Genomic DNA, 23,671 nt, shown 5'->3' with positions numbered 1-23,671 from the left:
TTCATGTGGAATCTCACAGCCATTTGCAATGATCTAGTTCAACTATTCCACCTGCTTGCAGAATTCCTGTATGGAAGTTTCTGAAGGAATATTCTAAAACCTGTTAATATATACTCCTAAGCACCAAAAGAACTTTAGCTTAAAGAGGCAGTATTATTGTAGAGCTCATGCCTGCTCAATTATCTGCCATTTAGAAGTTAAATCGCTTTTGTTACTGTTTAAGCCTGAGACTTGCAAAGCCTACATGAAACAAATGGTTTCATATTTAGTTAGATCTTACAGCATAAAGTATTTACTTTAGAAGTTCTTATTTCCTGTTCTGTTAATTGAACTTTAGTTACACACAGTGATCTTGCAGGGGCACGATCTTTTCTGTAGAGTTGGGAATACAAAGCTGTATTCCTAACACTTTTGTGTCCCTCTGCCCCCTCCTTTCCAGTCATGTGCCCCCTCCATTCCGGTCATGTAAAGGGCTGAAGAAATAGTTTAAACACCCAAATAAATAACCAATAAATGTACCTCAGTGCTGATTTGGTTTCCTCTTCCAACATCCGTGTGATCCAAGAGCCTAATGTACGTGCGCCAAGTGCATTAGGCCTTCCCCATAGGAAAGCTTTGAGTCAATGCTTTCCTATAGAGTTTTTCAACACACTGGATGTCCTCATGCAAAGTGTGAGTACGCCCAGCATTTGAGAAACCACGGGAAGTACCTCTAGAGACAATCTTAATATTGCAATGTAAACATTGTGGTTTCTGTAAAACTGCAATGTTGCAGGGTTAACCCCTTAAGGACACATGACGTGTGTGACACGTCATTATTCCATTTTATTCCAGAAGTTTGGTCCTTAAGGGGTTAAAGAAACTGGGGGGACTGCAACATTAGCAATAGAGAGGTGGGAGAACTCAGCCCAACATGTGCCTGTTTAACTTGACAGCTCTGACAGGCTTACAGTTGTGATTTTTCTCAGACCTGAGAATGGATGCAAGGTAACACTTTATTTACAATCATGCAATGTTGTGCAAAGGATGACCCTTTAACCCCTTAAGGACCAAACTTCTGGAATAAAAGGGAATCATGACATGTCACACATGTCATCTGTCCTTAAGGGGTTAAGGACTCTTTTTTTTTTTTATTTTTTTTTTTTTATTTTTAAAAGGAGCTTTGCCTACCTGAGTGTAAATGTCCTCCATATGTTGGTGAATTTGATTATTTGATTATACATGCAAGGTAGAATGTTGTTTACACGCCAGTTATAATTAATAAGCTGTGTGCTACTAGAATTCATAAAAAACGTTAAACTGGTACTTGAATTGTTCAATTCTCTCATTAAGGTGTGTGTGTGTGTATATATATCACTTGGCAATTATTTTAAACCCTATATATATTAAAAAAAAAAGCTAACAAATGCTGTTGAAGAAAATGTCCTTGTTGTACTCGGGCCAAGTAAAATTCCAGGTTTGTTAAACTTTCCGTCTATTGTTTTGGAAGATTTTATTAACAATAATCCAATTCTGTGTCAACATCACTTAAAAAAACAAATATCTGTTATATGGGAACTCATCTGTTCAAGCTTACATGATTCCACCCATGACCAAGGCTCCAAAACAAAGTCAGGATTTGTGTTTTACCTCTTTCATAATGATCGCAAAGAAACGTTGATCAGCAAACCATTAAATATTTTGTTAAATAGACCTTTCTGATTTATTTTTAAGTCATTTTGATTTGTAGGAAAAGAGAAGGTAAACCACACAATAGTGAACACTATGTTCAAACTAAAAAGCGAGCACAATAAAGAAGCCGGTATATTATAGTTTGCAATAAAGCTGGTATAAAGTTAGTTTGCAATAACATGACCATTCTACATCCATTGTCTCAGCACCAAAACATCATTTACCACATCTGTACTTAAAGGGATACTCCAGACCCCTAAAGCATGTTAGCTTGCTGAAGTGTTTTAGAATTTAGCTGCAAGGCTCAATTGTGCCACTTCATAAAAGTGCTGATATTGAGAGAAACCGGCACATTATGAGTTAATTAGTTCCCTTGCAGTGAATCTGACAGTAGTCCTTCCTTATTCACTCAACTTGAACTATCTCCCTTTTGAGATGCATTCTATTGGGAGATAGCTGCAAATCATTGGTGTATTATTGACAGTAGCCATGCATCTGCCAAATCAATCCAGACAGTTAAGAGATATTGTCTCCAAGGGCTCAGTGGAGAAGTGTCGACAGAGGACTTGCTGCTGGACAAAAAATATGTAAGTTAATTTTTTTTTTTTTCCATTGGGGGGTCACCTGGCATAGATAGGGTGATAGGAACACTGCATCTAACATTGGTTTTAACATTTGATTGTTATACAAGTTAAGTTGCAAGGGATAAGCACATACCCTAGATAATATCTCTAATATGTAAGACTGGTTCCTTAAGTTGAATCGCTCTATTCATTCTTTCATTTAAGCTGCGGTGTTCATTGGTTTTGGACCATTCATCTGGCATAAATAGGTTTTTTTTATCTGCCCATCTTGACCTATGCTCTTTTATACACTAGTTGGTAGAAGAAAAATGTGCTGTTGAATTTTTTTGACACGTAGTGATTTGTCAAAAATTTTACTTTCACAGCAAATTTAAAGAGACCGGCATCACTTGGCAATTATTTTTTAACCCCTTAAGGACCAAACTTCTGGAATAAACGGGAATAATGACATGTCACACATGTCATGTGTCCTTAAGGTGTTAAACAAATATGAAAACCTAAATAAAGCAAAAAATGCCTTGTAATAAACATTCACAAGCTTACTATAAACTTGGTCAGAATGCATTATTAATTATTGGCTATGACTCTGAGGTAGGGGAGTTTCTTCAGCCTCCCCCATTTACCCATCTCCGTTTCAGACCAGTCCACTCATAACAGAAACAAGGTGCGACAGCAGGAGAGAGAAACCCAACCCTGTACTCTGCTTTGCATAATCACACTAATCAGACCTCCTTTTTTCTACCTCTGTCAGGATGTTGCAATGTAAAGATATCTTCAAATTGTGCTTGCGCAAATCTGTCAGGCAAGCCCAATGCACTTTAATGGCAATCCTAGGGATAGGACACTGGTTAGATTAGTATCCCATCTGGAGTGGGTGTGGAATGCATTGAAAAGGTAAATATGGAAATAAAATTTTAAAAATCACCTTTTCCTGCTTTTTTCAGCCTACGGAGTGAGGCAACGGTCTTATTCAACGTTAAAACTTTTGAATGACACTCTTAAAGTTATGCACATTCCCTGCATAATACTTTTTTGAGCAGAGTGCTAATTTATTTTATTTATTTATTTTCCTGAGTGGGAGATTTAAAATGCCACAAAACATTTTTTGCTTCAACATGTTTCTTCAAAATATTCTTTAAAATATTTTTATATATTTGTAATCCTATAAATATGGCATGAAACCAAATTGTATACCTGCTGATGGGATGACATTTTGAAATAAATCTTGTGGGAGTAGTGTCACTGTGTACCCGTGACTGCTTTTCTCAAGAAAAGAGGCTGTCACATACTTTGTAGATCAGAATTGATTGGTAAAGTCACCTTACCTTTTTGCAACGGTTTCCCATACTCTTCTTCTCTCAGAATCCGTTCTTCTGTTATTCATTATTTTTCTCATAAAACTCATAAAATGTACTAGTTTGTCTTATGTATTTTTCCTCCACTTGACAAATTTTTTATTTTTATTTTTTAAATTCTTTATTTATTCCAAGGCAGAACATTACATTGAAATCATAACACATCAAGACATTGCAATCTATTGTTACGTTGTGCATGACAGATCCCTATCATATTTTTAATAACTGTAGGCTAACACTCCTTGCAAACCGTTACTTCACCAATGCATCCTGGAGTGTGACTATCATACAGTACAATGCTGATTCCCTGTCCTCCCTGGTATATTTTTTAACTTATAACTTAGAAGGAAAATCATAAAAAACATAAAGAAGCTAAAATTACCATACATATATTTATTTTATCGATAGGACATGCCCTAACCTTTCCCATGCGTTCATGTACGGATCCTAGAAATCTTTTTCTTAATCTCTTTCAAAGTTCTATCCGTTTGCTCCAGTGAGCACATGTCCATATCCTTTTGTGGTGCAAGTTGTTTACATATTACATGGTTTTGTTATAACAATTGTGAGTAGTTCTCACAGTAAAAATGAAGATAGGAAAATAGAAGCCAGAGGGGTAAGTATGAATGTAGGAAGTGAGAGAATTGGGAAAGGGAAAGGGAGGGTGGTGCGGGGGGAGTCAGGCCAACCCATGTCTAATCGATCCAATCCCGTCCAAGGGAGTCTCATTTGTGTGTACATCAAGCACTTGCTGCGCTGGCTACCCAAGGGCCCCAAAATTTTTCAAACTTTTTCGTCGTACCCCTAACCCTGGCTGTTAGGTCATCCATGAGATAATTATCCGGATCACCACAGCATTTTCTGGAGCCTCTCTTCGCAGCCATACCTGTGCCAAAGCTCTCCTAGTGGCTAGATTCACCTTATGCAATAGGGTCAGTTCCGCTTTTGTCCAGTTCTCTATAGATCTGGCTAGCAAGAATACCCATGGGTCTAGCTTAACCTCTCTCTCAAATATTTCTCGCAACAACTGCGCGATTTGCCGCCAAAACTTGTGCAATTGGGCATTCCCACCACATGTGAACATATGTGCCCTTGAGACCACACCCCCGCCAGCATAGGTCTGTAGTAGTTTGGTTCATACGGCTTAATTTTACCGGTGTAGCATGCCATCGAAATAGCGTCTTATATGATTGTTCCTGCAGCGAGACACACATAGAGGACTGCACGGCCGCCTCCCATATTTCCTGCCACTCCACTCCCTCCAGTGTCTCTCCCAATTCCACCTCCCATTGGTCTATGAATGTAATTCCTCCCCATTCTAAAGTGTTATTGCACAAATGTGAGTAGAGAAGTGAAATCAGTCTGCTCGGGAACTGTTCCTTTGCGCACATTCTTTCAAAGAACGTCATCTGTGCCTCTGCGGCTTTTTTAACCTGAAGGTCTTGGGCATAAGCTCTAATCTGGAGGTATCTAAAGTCAAAGGGTCGCAGAGGAATTTTATTTTGCAAATCCTCAAACGTCACAAACGACCCCCCCCTCGAACAGCTGGTGTAATCTCTGCAGCCCTGCCTGTTCTATGCCTCTAAAATCCTGGGCTGTCATTCCTGGTAGGAATGCTTTGTTCCTCAACAGAGGGGCTTTGGAGAAGGGGAGGAAACCAAGCCATACTTAGGAGCGGCTGTGTCCCATATCTTCAGTGAATTAAAAATCGCAGGACAGGTCACACTGATGTTTGGTCTGTGCTCCTTAGGGGTCCACATAAAGAACTGAGGCATATCCATCCCCATAAGGGACGCTTCCAGGTCTACCCATCTCTTTTCCTCCGGTGGAGAGTGCCACAGTGCCACCTGGGCCAGTTGGGCTGCCTCATAATAAAAATGTAGGTGTGGAAGGCCCAGGCCGCCCCTGTCCCTAGCTCGGTAAAGAATGTTGCATGAGACCCTATTTTTCTTGTTCTGCCATATAAATTTGCCTATGGTTTGTTGAAGCGGTCCCAAGTCAGATCTGGTTACTCTAATCGGGAGCGCCTGGAACAAAAACCATATTCTAGGTAGCACATTCATTTTTACGGAATTAATCCTCCCTATCCAAGAAATTGCCTTTTCTGTCCATTTCTCCATGTCCGTCATCAATGTCCTAATCAGCTGGGTATAATTCTGTTGGAATAATTTAGATGGTTCTGCCGTCAATCGTATGCCTAGGTATTTTATGTGATCTCTCGTTATTCGTAGTTTATAGGTCATCCCTATGTAGACGACGTCCAGCTCTGGCATACCTATAGGTAATACGCTGGACTTATCCATATTTACCTTGTATCCGGCCAATTCTCCAAATTCCTTCAAGACATCTGTTAGCGCCGCCATGGATTCCCTCGGTTCAGTCAGAGTCAGTAAGACGTCATCTGCGAATGCCGACACCACATATCTTTGCCCTCCGACGTCCACCCCTTTAATGTCTGGGGCTGCGCATATTGCCTGAAGGAGTGGTTCTAACGATAAAGCGAACAATAAGGGCGACAATGGGCATCCCTGTCTAGTGCCGTTGCTCAGACCGAACGGGTTTATCTTTGCACCCGAAATGCGAATTTGCGCCCTAACGCACTTGACAAATTTTGACAAAAGGTCACGATAAAGACAAGCTCCACTTCCTTTGTCAAGTCCTATCTTCCCACAATACTCCCCTTCCTGTTGTGTCAGTCTTCGAAAATCTCCATCTTCTGTCCTTTCTCAAGTGTCGGCATACCCATTACACTTTCCTTTGCTTTTGAATTCCTGGGCATGTGTGGCGAGCGTCCTTTCCATAATAATGGAGAAAGGTCACACAAATATACTACATGTCACTGCCAGAATCCTTAACATGACTCTGGTTTGGATAGAGATCTGGCTCCACAGCCAAGGTTAAAGGAAGTGTCTGGTATACCCCTGGTAAGTTGTCAGATTGGCGCCAAATTATTTGACTACTTACATTGGGGAGGCATCAGGGCACTCCTGGTACCATCACCACTAGAGTGTGCTGTAGTGATTATTTTATTTGGAATGTTACCTTAACCGTTCAAACCGCCCATTGGAAAGCATTACTCAATGCTTTCATATTGACGTCAGCGTCTTCTCACTGTGCTTTTCACAGTGAGAATCACGGAGGTGGCCTCTAGCGGCTGTCAGTGAGACAGCCACTAGAGGCTGGATTGACACTCAGTGTAAACATAGCAGTTTCTCTGAAACTGCTATGTTTTCAGCTGCAGGGTTAAAACTAGAGGACATCAAAATTGTTAGAAATGTTTTATGATTGTATACAAGGTGGTCCCCGAAGAAGTTTCTATAGAAACGAAACGCGTAGGACTGGTGATATACCACAGTTTTTCAATATATCTATTTTCAACCAGTTTATTTATAATAATTCCTTTTTTTTTTTTTTTTTACCTACCTTCCTGATTTGGATCCAAAAGCACTACACTGATTGAGAAACCATACCTCCCGTTGGGGGAAGGCAACTTTAATACGCTCTTTTCATCTGGAGTCTGTGAGTTCCATACAAAGTGGGGTCATTACAAACCTCCTATAACAGTGTTACACTATTCTTTTGTTATATTTTTCTGTTTTAGACACCCAGCTGTATCCCATTTCTATATCTTTTAAAACTAGAGGGACCTGGCACCCAGACCACTTGAAATGTCAGTTATGTGCCCCAATCCATTAATGCTTTAGTTTTTCCAAGTGCATCCTATTTGTTCTTGTCAATGGCTATAAATCTGTCTCCTGACATTTGTCTGTCTTGTTGTCAAGTGGTAATGTGGCAAGACAAGTTTGGTATTCCCTTCTTGTTGCATTGGTTCCCACACCTTTTAATTAATCTGGATTCCTGAAGCAGTACTGTGGAAAGTTTGTGTTATGTTACATTATTTAAATGGCCTATTTGTTGCTTGCATAAGCTCTCTATGCTATTAGTTAATAGTTGTCAATATTTGATTGGTAATTAATGATAGTCCCCCTAGACCTTTTTATCACTTGTTATAAAACCTTTGTTCCGTTTTAATAAAGATCGGACATTTCCTAAATCAGACTTCACTGTATGTTCTGTATTAAGTGTCTCCAAGTATTTGGGGCGTGGCACGGTCTTGATAGAACTATACTTTATAAGTCCCCTTTATTTAATAGTGACTGATCTTTTTTGAGTATGCATGAATATTTATGTTCTAATAAAGATTATTTCCTCTTGGATGGGCCAGTATTTTTGTTGTAGGAAACCTCAATTGTATTTAAAATTGCTTTTTTATTTATTTATTTTTTAACCGTAATTTTTGTTTTTGTGGGGATTGTATATTTTTATTTTATAAAAAATATGGCTTCAAAAACACACACAGGATGCCTGTGATTTACAACCATTTCCTATTTGATTATGGAACATTAGATCTTTTTTGTAAGATTGAGTAAATGATCATGAGATACCAGAAATTATATTAATAACTTTATTTTTTTTATTTTTTATAAAAGTTCCTGAGAGACATCCAATCTCCAGGTATATCTAACTCATTTGCAATCCTTCTTTTTTAATGAAAAGTTTTTAACGTAATTTATAATTCATTATCACCTAAACATTTACTCAATTTGCTATTAGTATATATATTGTGTTGGGATAGCTTAACCCCTTAAGGACCAAACATCTGAAATAAAAGGGAATCATGACATGTCACACATGTCATGTGTCCTTAAGGGGTTAAAGAGCGAATACATTTTTTTAACTTTTATCTTTTTGACGTTTTGATACAAACAAATAGAAGAATGCAATTTAACAAAAAAGGATGACCGCAGACACATACATTTTACCAATCCAATGAAAGTAAATACTAACCACCTCTAATAAAATCACAAAGATCTTCGTGTATATTTTCCAAATTTAACAGATCTGGAAAGTGTACAAGTAGCATTCACATGCTGCTGAGCCTCAGAAGCAGGCTCAGAATTTAAAGGGACATTGTGGGCACTCTAACGATAATCTCATTGAATTGATTATAATGTTGGGTGTCCCCTGTTACTGTCTGTCCATTCACTGTTAAAGGGAATCTCCAGTGCCAGGAAAACAATCCGTTTTCCTGGCACTGCAGGATTCCTCTCCCTCCCACCCCCCCAATCCCCAGTTGCTGAAGGGGTGAAAACCCCTTCAGTGACTTATCTGAGGCAGCGACATGTCCCACGTCGCTGCCTGCTCCTCCCCCGCCGCTCCACCTTCTGCCTACGTCGGCCTGGTGGGCGAGACTGATGCAATGCCGCGCATGCGCATTAGCACACCCCATAGGAAAGCATTGAAATTTTTTTCAATGCTTTCCTATGGGGAACTGAGCGACGCTGGAGGTCCTCACACAGCGTGAGGACGTCCAGCGACGCTCTAGCACAGAAAACCTGTGCTATAGAGCAGGAAGTTCCCTCTAGTGGCTGTCTAATAGACAGCCACTAGGGGAGGACTTAACCCTGCAAGGTAATTATTGCAGTTTATAAAAAACTGCAATAATTACACTTGCAGGGTTAAGGGTAGTGGGAGTTGGCACCCAGACCACTCCAATGGGCAGAAGTGGCCTGGGTGCCTACAGTGTCCCTTTAAGTGGAAGTTTGGTTAAGACAGAGATTCCACAGTTCCTTCGAGCTTTACCAATTCATACAAGAGTGAGCTCTATGTTTGGCTCTATGAGAGTCCGCTAATCGCTTTCAGCCTGTCACAGCCACCCATTTCTGCTCATGCTAAAGCTTCCTAATTAGTCTAAGCAGCACAGGGGACATGAGCTGCTGGTAACTCTGATACAGCACTTTAAAAAATAGATTAACACGGGGGCGTGGCCTGACAGCGTGCGGAGATGGACGCGTGAATTGTCAGCTCCTGAGAGGGTATCTGTCCAGCAGCGATTTACACAGCATAAATTACCCTAATATCGGCAAACAATAACCCCCAGAGACCCGGTACCATCATGTCTCAAAGTATCACGAAAAGAACGAAGATCAGACCCGCAACGACCCGGGTTTCCTCCTTCACACCGCCGCGCGATGTAATCCAAGATGGTGCCGAAGGTCCGGATTCACCGGCAGCGGTATCTGATAAAAGCGATAGCACATCTATATCTTTGGGTAACACAGCCCCGGCATCAGAACAAGCCCTATACCGCATGTTGCAAACTCTACAACAAACCCTGCAAGGGGAATTTGCTAAGCTAGCGCGGGATGTGCGAGCAGACATCAAAGAGATCAGTGAACGCACCAGCATGATTGAAGACAAGATGGAGGAAGTCATAGAGGCTCATAATGACCTGGCTGGCTCCTGTGAAGCCATGGAAACCCAAATGTCCTTTCTTGAATCCAAGATTGCGGACCACGAAGACCGTGACAGGCGTAACAACATACGCCTGAGGGGTATCCTAGAAGAAATCAAACCCTCTGAATTGCGAGATTATGCTATAGGCCTTTTCAAAGCCCTGTGCCCAGGCCTCACCGACGGAGACCTACGGCTGGATCGCATTCACCGCCTGCCACGACCCAAATTTCTAGCACCCACAGCAGCTAGAGACGTGATCACAAGATTACACTACTTTACTTCAAAAGAAATGGTGCTAAGGGCAGCGAGAAACCCTGATAGCATACCGCCTGAATTTCAATCAGTCAAACTGTTTGTGGATCTATCGGCTGCAACCCTGGCGAAACGCAAAGAATTGGCGCCCATCACGAAAGCACTCCGGGATGCAGGAATCTTATACAAATGGGGATATCCTACGCGCCTTATACTTAAACGCAATGGTGTGGAACATCAAATATCTTCGGTGACAGAGGGGGTCAGGCTACTCCAGGATTGGAATCTGCAAGTGGTCCTCCAAGACACAACGAACCCACAACGGGCCACTAAAAAATCACCTCAGTGATAGTTGTGATCTGTGGTATTTGATCACAACAACTCAGTAATAAATTATATGTGGACACCCAAACATCTGAGGGACAAACAAATGACACTGCTACCCCTCACTAAATATACAATACAGTCTTGGGACCATCTCCACCAGCCCTTAAATCTATCTCCCCATGGTTATCCCTGAACAAGTGGAAAGAACTGGGGGTTTCCCGTATCACAGATATTTGCAAACAAGGTAACATAATACCGTTTCCGGAATTACAAAATACATTCCGGCTACCACCATCCTTTATTTTCCCATATCTCCAGTTAAAGAGTTTGATATCACATAGGGTATCCAGCCCTCCAACATCCGTACAAGACGCACACCCTGACCTTCTACTCCTGTACAAGAGATGCCACTTCACACCAGTGAAAAACAAAACCTTATCTATATGCTATAACACACTGAGGAACCAGACAATGCCCTTAGACTTCAAATACCGTACACAATGGGTCAGAGAATGTTCACATACACCTACAAGTACTCAATGGTTAACCTCACTCCACGCTCTAAAAGGCATCACAACATGCTATTCCCACATTGAAGCTCATAAAAAACTAATTTTTAGATGGTATTACACACCTGCTAGACTCCATAAAATATACCCCCACACCACTCCAGAATGTTGGAGATGTGGGAGGGAAGAGGGAACAATGTCACACATATGGTGGGATTGCCCAATCATTGAACCACTGTGGAAAGAAACGCAATCAATTTGGGAGCTTTTAGAGATCGCACTACCACAGATCACAACTACACTAGGCTTGTTTCTTCTCTTCCCAAATACATTATCACATGCAGATAGACAATTGACGATTTTGTCGACCTTAGCAACACGGAATGTTATTGCATGTCATTGGGAAAAAAAGGGAATGTCCGCCGACTACAATGGTGTGGCACAAGACTAGGCAATTTCTTGGATACGAGCTACTATCGTTCACCTCCGAAAAACACACTACTATCACGAAGTACAACTGGCAGAGATGGACCAAGCTAGACAGAAAAGGGGATGCAATCCCTTAGGGGATGGGGATACACTGGCCGATAACCCATATAGTCAGGAAAGACCCACTGTTCAGGGTATAGACCTAATTAGAGTACCACTGGAGGTGCCATATCGTTGCATTAGCTCTCACCATATTGGTACATGAGACAACACTTTGTTTTTATATACAACCCATTGGACAATATTGTCAAGACAACGAGTAACAATAGACGTACCAACATAACACCGTACATTTCCTACACATACTGTATCACCATGTAATGCTCATTAGGTATAATATTATATAACGACCAATCCCTTGTTGAAAGGATGGAGATCGTATTTGGATCGCCTTTATTATCATAATGCATAACGTAGTCATGATTCATTGTACTTTAACATGCTAAACCTGTAAACGCATAAATATGTCTGTTTACCTCCCTCCCCTCTCCCCCTTTTTTCCTTTCTTTATCCCTCTTGTGATGAAAAAATTCAATAAACTACAATTTGAAAAAAAAAAAAAAAGATTAACACTTAAAGGGAAACTCCAGTGCCAGAAAAACGATCCGTTTTTTCTGGCACTGGAGGGTCCCTCTCCCTCCCACCCACCAATCCCCGGTTACTGAAGGGGTGAAAACCCCTTCAGTCACTTACCTGGTCAGTCACTTACCTGGGACAGCGGCGATGTCCCTCGCCGCTGTCTCCGCCTCCGCGACGCTCCTCCTAATGATTACGTCGGCCGGTGGGCGAGACTAATCTCGCTCACCGGCCGAGGAGACCTAATGCGCATGCGCGGAAATGCCGCGCATGCGCATTACGTCTCCCCATAGGAAAGCATTGAAAAATCATTTCAATGCTTTCCTATGGGGTTTTGAGCGACGCTGGAGGTCCTCACACAGCGTGAGGACGTCCAGCGACGCTCTAGCACAGGAAACCTGTGCTAGAACCCAGGAAGTGACCTCTAGTGGCTGTCTAATAGACAGCCACTAGAGGTGGAGTTAACCCTGCAATGTAAATATTGCAGTTTATGAAAAACTGCAATAATTACACTTGCAGGGTTAAGGGTAGTGGGAGTTGGCACCCAGACCACTCCAATGAGCAGAAGTGGTCTGGGTGCCTGGAGTGTCCCTTTAAACCTTTTCTTTATTTTATTTTTTTTAACATTGAATGTCAGATTGGTGCCAGGCAACGAGATGAAGCGTTTGAGATACCCACAATGTCCCTTTAAGTGCTCTAGTTAAAGGTAAACCCCTGCATGACACTGAGTGGTAAGCTCCAATCATCTTTCCTTTCTTTACTTCCTCCTCTCTCTGCCCATTCAAATAATTCACATAAAGGAAGGTGTGGTGGAATTGCTGGTATCAAACACTGCAATTTATTGAAAGATTAATGGGAACAATAAAATTGAAAATAAAAGAATATTTGGAAAATAGCACAACTCTCTTTTCAAAGTGCTTAAACAAAGTTAATCCAAAGTTCTCCTTAAATATTGCCCTCTCTTGATTCTTTTTTTTTTTTTTATTATTCCTTTACAATGTATTTCTTCCAGATAAATCCCTCACACCTACATAACAGCTGTGACTGGTGTAATTTCCAGATACAACGCTTGGGATGACGCCAACATAGCTATGTTTGGTGCCATCCCTGGAACTTCAACTGTCGCAATCTCTACTCATCTGCTCTTTCCAAATGTATACAGCAAATATGACACAATTTATTTATTATTGTGTCCTATTTACCCCAGTTTCCAAGGAATCCCCTCCCTCCCACCCCCCCCCATCCCATGTTGCTGAAGGGGTTAAAATCCCTTCAGTGACTTACCTGAATACAGCGCGGATGTCCTTCGGCACTGGGTCAGGCTACGCCCCCATGCTCCCTCCCTGCCGACGTCAGCTGGCGGAGGAGACCTAATGCGCATGCAATAATTACACTTGCAGGGTTAAGGGTGATGGGAGTTGGCACCCAGACCACTCCAATGGGCAGAAGTGTTCTGGGTGTCTAGAGTGTCCCTTTAAGCTTAACACAAAATTTGAAGCAGAGTCATTGCTCTAATCCCCCATTCATTTTTAATGCAACAGCCACACAGTACACATGCTCATTCAGTGGTGCCTAGCGCCCTGACTGACTAGTACAGTGAAGTCGTCATTGTTCACACATGCGCATTCCAGTCCACTCTCCTTGGCTGCCAGGTTACATCAATGTTTCGCAAAACATTTGTTATATTAATAATGTTTGGACTTTTTCTGGACAGACCTTGAATATTTTATCAAAAGGAATCCTGAATAACACTAGCTCCAGTAATACATTTTATGAGTCCGTTTGGAAAATGCAGGAGAATTTTTTTTTTTTTGCCTGTACTAACTCCTTGAAACTTATGGTTTTACAATAGTGCTTCAGACCTGAGGAAAACTGTCTAAAGCTTGTCTTTTCAATATTATGTTAGTCCAATAAAAAAAGGTTATGTATCTGTTGGGGTCATAATGCACTGCTGGGCAAAGCGTTCCATGCACCTTACTTTTGGACCGAACGTTCGGGGAGAGCCTTTCAGTGATAGACGTGTTTCAAATTGGGCTACTACCAGTGTATTAACGGACAGGCAAACATAATTTATAGACCGCAAAAGTAACATGACCAGATCACATCAGCTAAACACGATATTGCTTATTCAGCAACCAACAACATGTATTTCTGGTAGCGAGGTCAAAAGGTTATCTCATTGATGGTCGGCAAAAGGATCATTTTTAAGCCGACGTTTAACTAGACAATTTCAAGAATAAGCTGCCCATTTACAGTAGTCATGTATTTAATTTTTAACCATTTCATTTAACCATAACCTCCCCCCCCTGTTTATGGAATGAAGGTAAATGTGCTGGGGTTAATACGCTACAAAATGTAAGAAAATTTTAATTAAAATGTAAAACAGTAATGCAGATGACACACTGTAACAATATCAAGAACAATGTTCAGGGCCAATAAGCAGTGCATTCAGGGACTTTGTTTAAAAGTGAAGGGTATAAAAAAAAAGGTTCTCTTGCAACATCAATGTATTTACTAACAAAAAACCCTTCACTTAATATTCTAGTTAAGAAGGGAAAATTGAAATCTATATAGTTACAATAAAAATGATTCAATCCTCCTTGAAAATCCGTTTCATTTTCAAAATTTTTCAGAATAATTTTGAGATTAGAGAAGTTATTATAAATTGCATTTTTAGTTGAATTTGAGGAAACCAATTGAACCATTCGTTGTTCATTGCAAAAGTAATTTAACTCCTAAATGGCAGAGAATTAAGCAGTAAAAGTTCAGAGGCATGATCTATACACAAAAATTGCTTCATTAAGTTTAAGTTGTTTTGGTGACTATAGTGTCCCTTTAAGAGCAAGAAGAGGACAGCTCCCTCGCTGCCCACCTTCATTTGGACATCAGGGTGACCTATGGTGACCAGGGATGACTAACACGCAAGTACCAGGACAAAATTACTAGTCGCTTTGGTAAGTCCTGAAGTATAATTTAAGTTGTGGTGAACGTCTTAGATTATTACATTTAAGAGTGTGCCAAATGATTAACTTTACAGCGATCAGAATACATAAAAAAAATAAATTAAAATTTCCATCCTAAACGCAAACTAAAAGATTGTAGTGTCTAACCATAGACCGTGTAGCTGTTGGGGCTGATTTTTGTATATGCTGCCAATAATATTGGGTTTTATTGGAGTGGCACCGAAGATGTTTAGTATCCATGTGCCAGTTTCCAGTAATAGTCATTGTTTGGGGTCCACTGGAGTGTATATGGGTGGAGTTTAACATTATAGTGTCAGGAAAACATGTTTGTAAAGTTTGCAAGTAGGCTTCCAATTTATAACTATTCAGTTCCATGAATAGAGGTCTGTCTGAACAAAGTCCAGCCACTGTTAATATAACGAACGTTGTGCGCAACATTGATGTAACCTGGCAGCCATGGAGAGTGGACAGAAATGCTCATGCGTGAACAATGACGACTTCACTGTACTAGTCAATGGGGGCGGAAGACACAGTTGAGTGAGCATATGTACTGTTGTGGCTGTCACTTTCAAAATGACTGAGCGAGTAGAGCAACAAATCTGCTTAAAATGTTGTGTTAAGCCTGAACATTCTTCCGCGGAAACTATTCGGATGATTCAGAAAGCTTTCAAGGACAATGCAATGAGAACAGCGCAAATAAGTGTGGCACAAACGCGACAAAGATGGTTGAGCCCAGTGATTTCTGGCTTTTCCCAAAACTAAAAGGGAAGAGATTTCAGACGGACAATGAGATTCAGGTTAATACAATTAGGCAGCTGATGGCAATTCCAACAAAGGATCTTGCAGAGTGTTTTGAACAGCGGAAGAGACGCAGGGAGAACGGTGTGAGGTACCGAGGTGCCTACAATGAAGGGGACTGAGGCGTCCTTGTCCTATGTACAATTTTTCTTGTCTTCTATATTCACTAAACATGTCTATCTGTCATATTACATGGCTGGATAATTTCCGAAACAGACCTCATTTACTCATTGGGTGGTTTATGCATTTCATAAAGACACTTTTGTTATGCTTTATTTCCTGGTCATGCCATATATGCGCCAATTGCTAAATTATATTCTTAAAGATTTTCTAAATGAGTATCTACCGTATGGGTTTTTAATGGCAGGTGCATTTGAAAAATTCCTAAACATTTTCAGGTCTACTATTATGCAAAGTATGCATGTAGTTGTTGAGGTACAGATGTTTCTTCGTGAAACTGAGACAAACTAAAAATAATTAAGATAAGCCCACTAAGTGTTAGCTGTATATTTTCCCAGGTGGCCTTGGTGAAACTCTGATTTTTATGGGTGAACACATGTTCAACTGCATGTAACGTGTTTAGTCATGCTAGTCAAAAGTGTAGATTGCTAAACAGAGTGAAATTTGTGGTCTAGAGCCATTGAAATAAATACAGTTTCATCCTGTCAATACATTTCAGTATATATTCATCTGTTGTGAATCCTTTTCCACCCCAGTCCTGAACACTTCACCTGTAACATAATTTATAATGATTTTACAATTTGAATATTTAATATCTTGCCAAGTTATGTCTTTTGTAACAAAAATAATGGAAATAAGTATCTGGTGGTTTGATACTGGTGAAGAAAGGAGCAATATAAACAAAGCTTTCTGTGGCTGCAATTATACACTTGACCAAAGAAACCTAAATGTAGTCTTGTGAGAAATGATCTGCTTATTATGTGTCCAGTTACTTAGTTCATGGTTCCATATCTCTAGGTAGACATGGGTAAAAGGGCGACAGTCCTAAAAGCACTGATGTAGTGGATATGGTATCAGCAGTCCCCAGATTACATAGAACTACCTGTGCTCCTCTGGTCTGCCTTTTATTTCAATGTTTCTAAAGCTGAAGCTCCCTTTCTGCAATAGATATTAAACAAAAACCTGCCTAGACATGGGTGGAATCAACATTATTACGACGGAAATAGGGACTTCTTTCGTAAAAGCAATCTTAAAATTAGGTGATTGGATTGTGGAGAAATCTGTGGGTCGAGGTTAGTTTTTGAAAACCGTATTTCTACCTACCGTGTGATGGGGCCAGTGTACTCTTGGCACCGTAACAACTACTTTTAATTTTTGTGGTTATGGTGCCTAGCCTGCTTCTTTCAAATACATGGCCAAAACATTGTTACCAGAAACGGCTAATCTTTCCAGGAGTGGAAGCATAAAATCTAGGGAAGAAACCCAAACCTACTCTGCCCAGCATGATTTACTGCATTTGAAACATAGAAACATATATATCACTATTTGCTGTTGTGATTTTTGTCCCATCATTTTTGCCTTTGGGAAGAGTTTGTGTCCACTAAAATAACTAGGATATCAATAGCTACCACATCTCTAAATTAATTCACGTGATCTCTTATTCTCATAAAGTGTTTGAGAAAATATTTAAATATATACTGATTTTTAACTAAGATTTTATATCTTTTTCTGCAAATGGTTTCGGGACCCTAGGAACCTGCTGCATAAAATGATACAATCTTAATTGAATATGCTGCCGGGTAATGCTAGTGATTTTTTTCATATTTTATTTAATTTTTATTTTCTTTAGTGAGAAGTTCTTGATGGTATGAAATGTTGCCAAATGGCTGCTTATGTTGGTTTTCATTATATATGTTTTCTTACTTGTATTTATTTATTTGTATTTCAGTGGTGAAAGTAATTAATTTTAAAGATACCTAAATGGGATCAGGCATTTTTTTTTTTTTTTAAATTTTTTTTTTAATGTGTATACCTTACAACTACTCTGGGTATTACTGTAGGTCCAGTATGTTTTTTGAAGTTAAGGTGTCTCTGTAACTTCAAACTTTATTTCTCATATTGTTTTCTCTTCTCTTCGTCTTTTAGACGCCGTTTTTCTTTTCCTAATTTCTGATCTTTTTCACTTTAAAGCATAAGACAAAGTACAGACCCAAATCTTGCCAAAGGGTGGAGCTTAAGGCACATTTTGTTAACTTGGCAAAGGAAGTAGAGCTTGCCATTAGCTCCACACTTTTGTCACAATTGTCAAGTGTAGGAAAAATACACAAGACACTGGCAGGAAGCCAGTGTCCTGTTCGTGTGGTACTTGCAGGCTCCGTTTCATCTTGCACTCAGTCACTGAGGTGATCTATTTTGTGACCCTTCTGAGAAAGTTTATAACTTATACCTGTATATTGTATTTGGTGTCTTCAGATGGTGACATCAATGGATGAGAATGGATAATTAAGTTTTGTTGGTGTTTTAAAGAGTTTTGTATGTTTTTATGCTGTAGGAGTGAGAGAAAATATGTTGAAAGATACTGGAAAGAGGTGCAAGTGGGAGACTTTGTCCAACTGCGTTGCAATGAAATAATCCCTGCTGACATACTGCTGCTCTCGTCAAGCGATCCCGATGGACTCTGCCACATCGAAACAGCCAATTTGGATGGAGAAACAAACTTGAAGCAGCGGCAGGTGGTGAAAGGATACTCTGACCTGGTGAGAAAATAAAATTCAGTATACTAAAGAATTGCCTTTCTGGAAGTCTGCACTGTATGCAGCAGTATGCTACATACTTCATTCTTAGAAGTTTATTTACCAAACCGTAATTGGGAATACTATGTTTCAAATTTAGACCATGCTGTAGCAGCGATTTGGCCCTAAATTTGCCCCGGTATTGCTGAAGGGACAGATTGCTTTTGTCAGTTTGGACCCTAAGGAAACCACTCTTCTACAGCTAGAGGGTAGGATAACACAAGAGTGCATGGAAATCTGTTTATCATATTATATATATCAAAGTATGAGCATGTCTGACAATGTGTTTAGGTGTGTATGTTTGTGTATGTATTTGTCAATGTACATGGGAAAGAATAACATGGACGGTGTTCAGCCAGATCTTTTTTAAAAGGCCCCAAACATTTTGGTGGGAGCCCTTGTGATAATACGCCCTCATCATTGAAAATGCTTATTCACCAGTAGTAAATGTGTCTCATTTGAATGTATATAATTTATAATGGCAACATTTTTATACAAAAGATGTGTGGTATTTTTTTTTTTTCTCCGAATAGTACTGCTCTTACCTATTGTTACCTTTGTTTTTACTATAATTAATATGTCCTCTTCTCCTTTCTTTAGGTCTCAGTGGGTGACCACTTTTAGATTTCTGTTGAACAAGTCACCACTGCACCAATGCTATTGGCCTTGTTATACTGTTATGACATTCCCTAGAAGACTAGAGTTTTTTTTATTTTTATTTAAACTAGGGATTTATTTATTTTTAGAGCCGATACCGATAATCTGTGAATTTTCGGGCTGATAGCGGATAACTTACCGATATTCTGTACATTTACCATTTTGAAAAAATAAACTATTTCTAAAGGTAAATGCTCAAAATATACATTCCAAATGTAGTGGATGCAGTGTGTTTAGGACAGGGGGACTGTGTGTGTATTTGTGTGTGTGTGTGTGTGTGTGTGTATTTGTGTTGTGAGTAGTGGATGCAGTGTGTATTTGTGTTGTGTGTGTGTGTGTGTGTATTTGTGTTGTGAGTAGTGGATGCAGTGTGTATTTGTGTTGTGTGTAGTGGATGCAGTGTGTGTGTGTGTGTATATATATATATATATAGTGAATGCAGAGTGTGTGTGCTTGTGTAGTGTGTGTGTGTGTGTTTCTGTAGGTATTTAATTTGTGTAAAATGGGGGGGGGGGGCATTTTTTATTTACATTTTTTTTTTTTATATATATTTTTTGTTTTAGTCTCCCCTCCCTGCTTCTTAATTGGCCAGGGAGTGGGGATATGGCATTACCTGGTGGTCCGGTGGCATTGACTGTGCATCGGGGGCCCGCAGCAAGCTCTTACTTACCTTCCCTTCACCTCCCCTGTCTAAATCTCAGGGCTGCGTGCCGCGTGGAGCGTTGCCTTGGTAACCCATGGCAAGGCTCTAAAGGCCGCGGGACTCGCGAGATTTAGACAGGGGAGCTAAAAGGAGTTGCTGGGAAGGTAAGTAAGAGCTTGCTACGGGCCCTCCAGGACCGCCGGGCTTGTCATGGGTCTGGCGGTCCTGGTATGTATTATCGGCAATATCGGTATCTCTATAGGCCGATACTGATATTGTCAAAAATATCAAATATCGGTCGATCCTTAATTTAAACAAATGTACCATCTGTTTATTTTCCAATTCCATAATGTCTGTTTAACAAATTTCATGACAAGATAGGATCTTGTCGTCAATTTCTACATCAATTAAGAGTTGTTGACCTATTTTACATGTAGTATGTTCTTCATAATTTCATGTTTCATTCAATGATGTTCCTAAACCAACTGAGTTTAGAGTGTAAGTGACATGTTTATTTTCCATGTCTTTCCATTTATCTTATTAAACAAATTAATAATTTGAATTTAAAAATAGCATTCCTATCTACTTGGCAGTAGATAGGAATGCTTAAAAAAAATGGCATGTACTTAGTTTTCTATACTCACCCACACCACTTCATCTAAATGAAGTCTGGGTGCAGTGTCCCTGTCCTTTCAGATATTTTTTTATTTAATTTTTTTTATAGAAACTGCAATGCTTACATTGCAGGGTTAAGTCCACCTCTAGTGCCTGTCAGTACAACAGCCACTAGAGAAGCTTCTGCTGCACTGATGGAGTAAAACTTGGTTATGGGATTTGGAAGCCCTCATAGAAAAGCATTATTTAAATATAGGGAGTTTGGAATGCATACGCATTAGTGGAAATGCATGCACATTAGGTCCCCAATAATCTTTTATGAGGATAATTGGATTGGACATTGGCGGAGGAGGTCATGCCTTCTCCATGACATCGCAGTAGGCAGAGAGGTAAGCAGTCCGAAGGGAGCTTTGGTGCTAGAAAAAGCGGAGTAAAACTTTTTATTTTTTATTATTTTATTTTAATGCACCCAGGGGTAGGGGAGGCCTAAATAAAAATTGGGACCATAGGGTCCATGAAGAGCCGGCGCTATTCAAGCACCGGCCCTGCTGTGGGCCTCCATAGACCGGTGGGGAGATCAAAGATTTCCCTCACTGGCCTGCAGGAAGGGAGGCAGGAGAGGACGCGGGGAAGTCTAGCCAGCAGCTCTGCCGGGTTCCTCTCGCGAGCGTTGCCATATCTCGCGTGGGTGAACTCTAGCCCAGCAGGCTAGAGTTCACTCACCACGAGGACCACCAGGGATGGCAGCAAGGATCCCCCCTCCCAGGCAAAAGGTAAGAAGGGAGGGGGGCTATTTCCTAATCTGTCCCCCCTTCACACAATCACTCCAAACAAATTCACACACACATAGCACCCTCTCACACACAGCACACTAACAGCACCCTCACACATACACACACACACATGCACACGCGCACACACAGCACCCTCACCGCACAATACCAGCACACACATAGCACCGTGTATATGTGTGTATGTGTATGTGTGTATATAAATATATATATATATATATATATATATATATATATATATATATATATTATTATTTTTTTTTTTTTCCTATGTATCCTCTAACTGACAATAGTAGCTCTATGCCTTATGGATAATAAAGGTTTTTTAATTTTTTGGCTTTTAGGCTACTAGTTAATTTAAAGTTGTACTCTTTCCCTGACAGTTTACTTCCATTCGTAGTAAAATGTCTTGGATATCTTTTTCTTTTGTTTTCTAATTTTATATTATATAAAAAAACAATTTATATAATAGAAAATTAGAAAACAAAAGAAAAAGATATCCAAGACATTTTACTCCGAATGGAAGTAAACTGTCAGGGAAAGAGTACAACTTTAAATTAACTAGTAGCCTAAAAGCCAAAAAATTAAAAAACCTTTATTATCCATAAGGCATAGAGCTACTATTGTCAGTTAGAGGATACATAGGAACAGTATGTACATAGTAGGGAATCGGCCATGGGGTACAGATGAATGTTCCACTTAAAAATACCCTGCTATTAGGCAGTGACCAATGTGGGAAAATGAAGGAGGGTGGAGTTAATCTAAATCTCCCCTGAAAAAAGGGGACCTGCTAGACATGCTAGTGTGATGTAGATTTACAAAAAACACAAAAGGAGATTCTCCAAAATGATTATTGTAGCTCCAATCCCACCATAACCACCATAGAAAAGAAGCCTAATTCTGTCCCTAATACCTCGGCACCGCATGAAGCTAATGCCTACCAGAACCAAAGACCCTATATAAGTAACTCAAAAGCAAAAAGATAAGGTGCTACCTAATAAGTGCAAATTAAAATAAATAAGTATAAAATGAAAAAAAGCCTTGCACTCCTATTTAGTTATTTGACCCGGTGCTTGATTGCACTAAATGTATGAAAGAAAAAAAAATCAGTACTCCCAGGTAGCTTTCTTATGTAACAGTCAACGTTTTAGTTCTTTTCAGAAACTTTCATCAGATAGAAGAAACTAAAGTTATGTCCTCATTACAATATGTTAATCACAAGCTGAACAAGTTGCATGCTTGTTACATGCCAGCTGTTTGCCTGCATAGTTATACTACAATAGAACAGAGCATAATTGGATTATTTCTCATTCAGAGATGACTGGTTAACCACAAGATTTCAAAACCGTATTTTACAAATTAGAGTTAAAATTAAATAACCTCTAACTTTGTCACCAGCACCGTCCTAGAGGTTAGTGTTTAGGAAATAAAGTATTGCACCGCAGCCAGGTATGTACAAGCTGTAATTTTACTGTCTTACAGTTTGCAATACTGGCATTATTGGAAAGTAGTAAATGGCAACACAACATGCATTTATAGAAACACCTCTTTTTCACAAATACAATGTGCCCTAGGGGTGGGGAACCTTCAGCTCTCCAGATGTTTTGGACTACACCTCCCATGATGCTTTGCCAGCATTATGTGTGTAAGAGCATTGTGGGGGATGTAGTCCACAACATCTGGAGAGCCGAAGGTTGCCTATCGGGCATGAAAAAAACATTGCTGCAACATATGTAGCTACTGGAGCCAGCAGTAAATAGAATGTTAAGATTTCTTGAATCTACCTGGCACAAGCATGCTATTACAGTGGTGAAATCGCACGGTACTACGCAATCTGTCTCTGTATTATTATTATTATTACTGGTATTATATAGCGCCTGCATATTCCGTAGCGCTTTACAATATTAAAGATTTTTATGTTGTTTATTTTTTTGAAGTAGCAGTTGCCTACAATACATAAATGGTTTTCCACACTTGATGTGCCAGGAATATGGTTTTACAAATTTCAATTCAATTTAAACAGACAAAATGTTTTAACTAATATTTGTTTTTACAAGTCTACATTTCTTATCGCTGTTATGTAGGGGCTTCAGTGTATTCACTATCCTGCCCAGCCTACGCCACTCTTGTTTATTGCCTGCTGTGATTAGGGAGTTGGCCACGTTATTGCTTTGTTCCCTTTAAGAATGACGGGCCTATGCACAGCAGGCATTGGCAACAAACAGCAACACGTTCAAGGGTAGGTAACGTTTCTTTTGCACAGGGGATCATGCTGCAGGAATTTCACATTGTGAACAGAGCAGTCTGTAGATTCTGATAACTTTCATCAAAACCATTCAATTCTCATGGAGGTAAACATTATTGATATTATGGTGTCTGGCTAAATTTCAT

General features: G+C 39.9%; 1 protein-coding gene across 1 annotated transcript in view; it reads left to right on the top strand.

Moving 5' to 3' along the window:
• Positions 1 to 23,671, top strand: part of ATP10A (ATPase phospholipid transporting 10A (putative)) — a 184,986-nt gene that overhangs the window by 33,469 nt on the left and 127,846 nt on the right. Inside the window, exon 2 of the mRNA XM_063459159.1 lies at positions 18,334 to 18,538. Within this exon, the coding sequence (XP_063315229.1) occupies positions 18,334 to 18,538 (205 nt within the window). The remainder of the gene's footprint in view (positions 1 to 18,333; positions 18,539 to 23,671) is intronic.

This window comes from Pelobates fuscus, chromosome 1 (assembly GCF_036172605.1).
Source record: "Pelobates fuscus isolate aPelFus1 chromosome 1, aPelFus1.pri, whole genome shotgun sequence".
Lineage (NCBI taxonomy): Eukaryota > Metazoa > Chordata > Amphibia > Anura > Pelobatidae > Pelobates > Pelobates fuscus.
Note: the sequence above shows the minus strand (reverse complement) of the source record. Positions and strands in the feature narration are given on the sequence as shown.